Here is a 7,715-nt window from a genome sequence, read left to right as displayed (position 1 = left end):
CAGCCCTCCCGCTCTCTCCTCCCTCCCCTTCCCTCCCCCCCCCGTTACTCCCATGAAATGTCACTCAATGTTTCTTATGCTCCCACCAGTTTCCAAAACAAACAGAGGAGGCTGCAGCCGTCTATTGACTCAGTTGGATGCAAGAGGATCTGGCGGTGGCCGCTGCCCCCCGACGGGAGCGGTGCGGCGGCCGGGCGAGGGGCGCTGGGTGCGGGCCGGGATGGAGCCGCCGCCGCCCGCCTGAGCCCCGCTGCGGCCCGGGGGGACCCCCGGCAGCCCGGGGGGGATGGCGCTCAGCTCCCGGGCTCACGCCTTCTCGGTGGAAGCCCTGGTGGGCCGCTCGGCCAAGAGGAAGGTGCCGGAGGGGCGCGATGAGGAGCCCGGCCCCGGCTGCCGCTCGGCCCGCAGAGCCCCCGAGGAGGGTCGGTACCGGCGGGACCCCGGGGCGGCGGGGGGCGAGGGCCGCCCCTCTGCCCCCGCAGCCTCCCGAGCAGCCCCCTCCCCTTTGTGTTCCCCGCAGAGAAGCGGCCCAAGGCCGAGGCGCGGCCGGCCGGGGTGCAGGTGGAGCTGCAGGGCTCCGAGCTCTGGAGGAGGTTCCACGACATCGGTACCGAGATGATCATCACCAAGGCCGGCAGGTACTGAGCCCTCGGCCCGCCCTGACCGCCCCCCGCCGCCTCGCTCGGGCTTTGCTTTTCCGTTATCTTTTATTTTCTTTCTTTTTTCCCCCCCATATTCTTTTTTTTTTAGGGGTGCGGGGGGTTGTTGTTTCTTGTTTGTTTGTTTGTTTTTTTTCTGTTTTGTTTTGTCGTTTGGGGTTTTTCTGTTCTGTTGGGCTATTTTTCTTCGTTTGCCCCCTTTCCCCTATTTTCGTTGAGTTCGATTTTTTTCCCCCTGCCGATGCCCGTTTATAGTTTTCCAGCCCCTTTTCGGCCCGTAAGCGGCAGCTCTTGCTCAGCCCCTTCCCTGTGCCCGCAGGAGGATGTTCCCGTCGGTGCGGGTGAAGGTGAAGGGGCTGGATCCGCTGCAGCAATATTACATCGCCATCGACGTCGTCCCGGTGGACTCCAAAAGATACAGGTAAGAAGGGACGGGCGGGGACCTCCCACACCCACGCGGGTCCCCCCCTGCCCGGCTGTCCGCGGTCTGCGCTCCGGCCCGGCCGGGGCCGAATGTGCCACGCTGGGTCGCACGGGGGCCCCGCACGCACCTATAGGTTCTATAGGTGTGCCTGGGTGTGGGGGCAGGTGGGGACGGGCCCTCCGCCGCCTGACCGCGCCCGGCCCGGGCCAGGTACGTCTATCACAGCTCGCAGTGGATGGTGGCGGGGAACACGGACCACTCGTGCATCACCCCGCGGCTCTACATCCACCCCGACTCCCCCTGCTCGGGGGAGACCTGGATGAGACAAATCATCAGCTTCGACCGGGTGAAGCTCACCAACAACGAGATGGACGACAAGGGGCACGTAGGTGTGGGGCAGCCCCGACGAGGGGGGCGGGCTGGGGCAGAGCATCCCCCCGGCGGGGCAGAACATCACCCCGAGGGGCAGCGCTGGGAAGGTGGGGGGCCGATCCCTCCTGCCCCGGGTCTGAGGGCTGGGTCTCACCGACTTCTCGCCTCGGGTTTTCTTCCTGCCCTTCTCCCTCCGGGGGGTCTCAGCCGCCTCTCACCCCGCACAGATCATCCTGCAGTCCATGCACAAGTACAAGCCCCGCGTCCACATTATCGCCCAGGATTCTCGCTTCGATCTAGCGCAGATCCAGTCGCTGCCGGCCGAGGGGGTGCAGACCTTCTCCTTCCAGGAGACCGAGTTCACCACCGTGACGGCCTACCAGAACCAGCAGGTACAGGGGATCGGGGGGCGGAGAGCCCCGACTGGACGGGGAATCCGGGGGATGGAGAGCCCCGAAGGTACAGAGAACCGGCCGAGGGGATGGAGAGCTGCGACGGTACCCGGGGGTTGTGGGGATGGAGAGCCCCGACGGGACGGGAACAAGGGGTACGGAGAGCCCCGATGGCCGGTCCCTCCTCACCCCGCGCCCCAACAGCCCCTTTCGCTCCCACCCTCCAGATCACGAAGCTGAAGATCGACAGGAATCCCTTCGCCAAAGGTTTTCGGGACCCCGGCAGGAACAGGTAAGAGCCGGGGCTGCTGCGCCGCCCGCCCCGCCGAGCCCCCGGTCCCACCGCCTTCACCCCGCTGTCCCCCCGCAGGGGGGTCCTGGATGGGCTCCTGGATTCCTACCCGTGGCGGTCGCCCCTCGCCCTGGATTTCAAGGCTTTCGGCGCAGACAGCCACGGTAAGTCCTGTCCATTGTCTCTCCCGCGGGCTCGGGGCTCCTCGCGGGGCTCAAACCACCCGGATGACGCGGTGGGCCCAGAAAAGGAACCATTCGCCGTTTGGGGATTTAATACCGCGCGGGTTTGGACGAAATTCCTGTGCAAATCGTTGAGAGGAGAGGGAAGAGCAGGATGACGGCGCTGCCCCAGCTCCCGGCTGAAATCAGAGTGAGATGGGCAGAAAAAAATCTGTGAGTGTGCAGGAGGCTAATTTGGAGTCGGGTTGTTACGGCTTTGATCCTGTTCCACTAATTGCTTCCAACCGGTTTAGGAATAGCAGCTAAAAACGTGGGAATAGTGACGGCCGGTGTCTTCTGCAGCGGCGGCTTCTGAGCCGACAAACGCGTTATGCAACAGAAAAGAAAATTATCTGTTATTAGGATGCAGCAGTCCCACAGAAACGCAGGGAAGAAGGGGAAGTTTTAAGGGAAAATGTTCTCTCTCACCCTGGCAAGCGCACACCGGTCCCTTACAGCCCTTTCCCGTAAAATGACTTTTGGAAGTAATATTTGAAAATTGATTATTCATAGCGCCGAAGGAAAAAAAAAAATCTAACAGCTTGTTTGCACGCTGGAGGCTCCAGCTTGGGTTTAAAGTCGCCGGTTTAAGTCTCGTTTAGGTTAGGAAGTCTTTTAAGTCTTGGGACACACCAAGTCATCTGTGTCTGCAGGGAACTGTGCAAAAAATCACGGGAAAAATTCATGTTCTGCAGGCGAAGAAAAGGGGACACAAAAAAATCAGACTAGGGAGAAATTAAAAGGTTTATCAATTATAAAGAGAATTAGATTTTTAAAATTATCATTATTATTATTATTATTAGTAATTTTATTATTAACGTTAACGACTATAATAATAATAGTAATAATAACAATAATAAAAATTTTATATCTACAAAATATTTTATTCAAAAAGCCCCTTTTGAACCCGTTTGTCAGCACTGGGGAGAGGAACTGGTGGAGGAGCTGCAGTGGGGAATGAGGCGACAGCAACTGCAATGCTAAAAGATGCCAAAATATTATTGTACATATGTTAAAATATTTGGGCTACCTGGAAATTCTAAATTTTTTTTTTTTATGCTTGTCTTAATGTAATTGGTATTTTTCTTCATGTATTGGTATTTTTTTTCAGGGTCAGATTCCTGGACTGATATAAATATAACAAAATCTCCAATTCTGTTAATGCTAAAATTATATTTCTGAAGAAAAGCCGAAAAATAGAAATCCCAAAGCTCTATAACCAGGAGACAAATTAAATGAAATTACAATCAATGTCCTAAAGAAAGAATTGGCCATAAACTTCTGATTTTTAAACATAACAGAAAGGGCAGAAAACATCTGCTCATTGAGCTGTTCTGTCCTCTCTGCTGCAATCCCCAATCCCAGATTTGTCCTGGAAGTTGGGTGATATTGCTTAGGATACTGTAAAGCAAATCCTACTCCTGGTTTGCTCTGCTGGATCCAACCACGTAGGGATTCAGTCACTGCCTCCCACTCACAAATATCGACTCAGTCACATTATTCTCCATAATCCAAAGTCCCTGATTCCTGGAAGGTATCAGGATGTGTATATTGGGAAAGGACTGGATCCTGCCCTGCTGGTGTCCGGGCTGAAGCCCCACTGACATCAGCCGGGAAGGGTGAGATCCTCAGGGCACAAAACCTCCCTGGATTCCTGAGCCTGGGTGCTGATCTGGGAGAGGAAATTAATTTGCACCACGTCCAAAATCTTTGTGGTTTTTTTTTTTTTTAAGGTCTTTTAAGGTTTGCTAAACCTTAGATGTCAGTTTGATTTTACAGTGGTGGGGTTTTACAGCCGATTCCGGGTCGCTGGTTGCGCATAAATTCCGATCAGATCACATCCAGGCAGTGCATCGCTTGGAATTCAGCGTAAATAGGGGAAGACACGTAGCACAAATGGATCCACATTCCCTTCTTTCCTTTCCCAGTCACTCTGGTAAGAAATTGAAACAAAGGGGGAGAAAAAGAAACCCTATGGAAGGATTTGGTAATGACTGTGCAGTGGACAGACACACAGCTCCTTACCGGCAGGAGATCAAACCAACATCTGTGTAGCACCAGAACTGGCTGCCCCGGAGCACCATTCCCACCTCAGAGCAGCCATCTCATCCCTGCCTCAGCTTTGCTCCTTGGTGTTGCTTTTCTACCGAATTCTGAAAGTGGTCATTCATCCCTTTCAGAAAGGGGGATGTTAAAATGACATGTGGGTTTAAGTTTCTGGAGACACCGATAGCATTCAGGGCTATATTTCAAATTGCTTGGGAAGCCAAGTGAAATGAGTCAATTCCTGTGAGCAGGAAGGTACAGAAAATTCTCCATCAGGCTGAATATGCTTTTTTGTTCTTATATCCAAGGGGGAAAAGCTGTCTGGAATTTGCGTGAAAAATAGGGAAGCTGAAATAGCCATGGTGTGTGTAAGAGGGGAAGGTTATCAGTTGCACAGCCAGGTACGGACCCATCAGGTGCGTGGAACTGGACTTCACAGTGGTCCCAGTCCATGGAATGGGATTAGCCACGTGTGAATATTGTTCTTGAAGTAGTGCCGAGTAACATCAACAAATAATTTATGGATAGATCTTCCTGTTTTCCAGGAGCTGGTTTTTGGAGTGAGTTTGTGCTTGGATGGACACTGGCAGCAGGGAGACGTGGAGTGGGAGCAGGAGTCCTCAGAGGGTTCCTTGGCTGTGGACACCCAAGGGTTCCTTGGTTGCGGACACCAGCCAGCCCAGCCTGGATGATTTCTGTTTTCCTTTTCAGGTGGGAGCTCCAGCTCTTCCCCGGTGACCTCCAGTGGTGGGACCCCCTCTCCTCTGAACCCCCTGCTCTCTCCCTCGTGCTCCCCTCCCACGTTCCACCTGCCAGGGAGCAACATCGGTGTGTCGTGCCCCGAGACCTTCCTGCCCAACCTCAGCGTGCCCCTCTACTACAAGATCTGCCCTACGAGCTTCTTAAGACAACAGTCTCTCATCTTTCCGAGCCACAAAAAGCTGGGAGGCACCAACCCACACCTCTTACCCCACTTCACGGTGGATGTGCCCAAACTGTCCTCCCTCGGCGTAACCAACCTGAAAAGCGCCAAAGCCGAAGACTTAAACACTCAGTGCCTGCAAGTGCCCGGCTCTGCTGGTCAAATGCTGTATGGATTACATGCATCTGGAAACATTTTCCCATCAAGTCCCATTGCTCGGGAAGCACTTAATTGTTCTTTACATCCTCCATATGGCCTGTATGGTTATAACTTCTCTGTGCCATCCAGACTGATGAATGCAGGAGGCCATTTCAAAGGGAGTGACAGCGTCCCGGCCGCTCTGAGCGAGGGCAGATGTCACCACTCCAGCTGGCACCCCACAGTTAACCACTGCCTTTAGTGGAATCACAGAATATTCCGAAGCATTGATATGTAAAGCAAGTCCTTCCTTCCTTTCATACCCACGAACTTTTTTAGTTATTGACTCTGAAACACTTCGTGGTACAGGAGAGGGATGTCCAGGCTTTTAACCCTTTCTTTTGTGGGCAGATGTGTCGTGGTGTTGGGAGGGTAGAGGATTCGGAAGGGTGCAAGATCTTGGAGCATGGACAGTCTGAGATGACCCACAGCCAAGTGATCCCTTTTGATCCTGTTTATGTCACGGTTGTAGGTTGAGAGCAAACTGTACAGTCACCTTGTTGATAATTGCACTCTCAAGTGGGACTGGAGGCATCTGTATTTCTACAAATATGTTTTCTCTCTCTCGCTTGCCTTTAATCAGCTCAGAGTCCTGAGGAGCTGCTGCTCACTCACTCCAGTTTTACCCCTGGGGAGCTGCTGCTCACCTACTCCAGTTTTATCTTTAATTTCAAAGGGACTATCCAAGACCTGGAGTCAGCAAAGGAACCGACTCTCAAGTTCCCTTGGTTCTAATGGGTCCTAATTAATGACATGAAAGTGCCTTTTCTCCAGGATCCCGTGGGGATGTAAATTCAAGTGTCTGCTGCCAGGGTAAAGAAAGGCAGGATGAAAGATGGATGTGCTCCTACCACGTGGGGAGAAGGTGGAGGGTGCTCAAGAGCCTCTCCAGGCCATGCCCTCCAGCAGCGGGGTGGGAACAACAGGGATGAGGGTCACACATCCCTTCCACGGCAAAATTGATCCATGCTGGGGGACCTGGAGGATCTACCTCGGAGAGCTGTGTGGGATGAAACACCTCCAGGAGCCCTGCAGGACACTTTTCCTACCCGGTGCTCTCAGCCCCAGAAGATCCACCTGGGATCGCATCCATGAGCCTGTGTCCAAGGGAAGGGGAAAGGATGCTCCTGGCTTAGTCCCATGGAGAACACAGATCCTTTATGGAGAGTTACAACTCCACAGGCCCCGGAACATGAGATTTTCAGTTCCTTCCAAAAGTCCTGTTTGTTTTATTGTAACCTGTGGATATTCTTGTTATTCCTGTAAATAATCTGCAGCTCTCAAGGGCACAGTATAACTCACAATAAATCAGGACACAGGTTTTTATTCTTTATTTGATCATTGTTCAGTCTCTACGTAAAGTCAAATTTATTACTTGATATGTGGCAGAGATTGGAAAATAATGCTTGACAGGGACCAGCCACATTTTGGGATTAATCCTGTATTTACAAACACAATATTATAGAGGGATTAGGTGCAGGTTTAAGACTCAAAACTGATATCAGAGTTTTGCTTTTATTTTCATTCATAACAGACAACAAATTAAGAACAGAACAAGCAATATCAAAAGCTGTTAAAATAACAAAAAGTCACGCTTTGACTTTCATGAGACTTTGCTAAAATTCAGACAGCGTCATTTTCCCTGGTTTTCCTGCTTTGGGTGTTCATAGAGCCCCCAGTGATACCAGTATGAAATAGTGGGCTGTGCTAAATGGTCTGTACAACTGTAAAAATGAACAAACCTGCTTTCTCACGCTGTTTCTTAGCAGTTTATCTCACTGTTTTTATTAAAAAAAAAAAAAAAAAAGAAGAACCTTCTGTTTTCCTTTGGGAGTTCTTATTTCCAAGCCATCTCTCATCTTTGGTGGTGACTGAATTCCCATGGCAAATCCACTGCTGGCCCCGGACAGACTGTGTCCAGCTCCCCATGGGCTGAGTGACCACCTCCCAGCCCCAACATGTGGTTGTACTCTGGAAGGCTCTTCCAGCTCAGTCATGGATTTGTGCAACGGAGAACTTCCAATTTTCCAAATCCTTGCAGTTGCGTAAGATATTCCAGAGTTGCTGGCCATGAGCTGTAACCCAGTAAATCAGTGGCTGGTTAAAAACGTGGCTGATAATGAGTTGAATGGATATTTTTAGTGTGGTGATTTGCTCCACCAAGAACGATGCTCTGCTGATTCCAGTGG

At 51.8% G+C, this 7,715-nt stretch overlaps 1 protein-coding gene across 1 annotated transcript; it reads left to right on the top strand.

Moving 5' to 3' along the window:
- Positions 1-202: 202 nt before the first annotated feature.
- On the top strand, positions 203-7,316 carry TBX22 (T-box 22). The gene is made up of 8 exons (XM_017814678.1): positions 203-422; positions 521-638; positions 979-1,080; positions 1,294-1,468; positions 1,683-1,847; positions 2,075-2,139; positions 2,218-2,303; positions 5,118-7,316. The coding sequence occupies exons 1-8, from the start codon at positions 287-289 to the stop codon at positions 5,726-5,728; spliced, it is 1,458 nt and encodes a 485-aa protein (XP_017670167.1). The 5' UTR covers positions 203-286; the 3' UTR covers positions 5,729-7,316.
- Positions 7,317-7,715: the final 399 nt, after the last annotated feature.

The sequence above is a fragment of the Lepidothrix coronata genome, unplaced genomic scaffold, assembly GCF_001604755.1.
Source record: "Lepidothrix coronata isolate B3197 unplaced genomic scaffold, Lepidothrix_coronata-1.0 Scaffold2, whole genome shotgun sequence".
Classification (NCBI taxonomy): domain Eukaryota; kingdom Metazoa; phylum Chordata; class Aves; order Passeriformes; family Pipridae; genus Lepidothrix; species Lepidothrix coronata.
The sequence above is the reverse complement of the archived record's forward strand: the minus strand, read 5'-3'. Positions and strand labels throughout refer to the sequence as shown.

What these genes read in the sequence shown, in the direction of transcription:
- TBX22 (XM_017814678.1), top strand. Translation starts at nt 287, where the DNA reads ATGGCGCTCAGCTCCCGGGCTCACGCCTTCTCGGTGGAAGCCCTGGTG. An exon ending in ATCATCACCAAGGCCGGCAG is followed by an intron (nt 639 to 978) that starts GTACTGAGCCCT and finishes CTGTGCCCGCAG; the next exon opens with GAGGATGTTCCCGTCGGTGC. An exon ending in TTTCGGCGCAGACAGCCACG is followed by an intron (nt 2,304 to 5,117) that starts GTAAGTCCTGTC and finishes TTTCCTTTTCAG; the next exon opens with GTGGGAGCTCCAGCTCTTCC.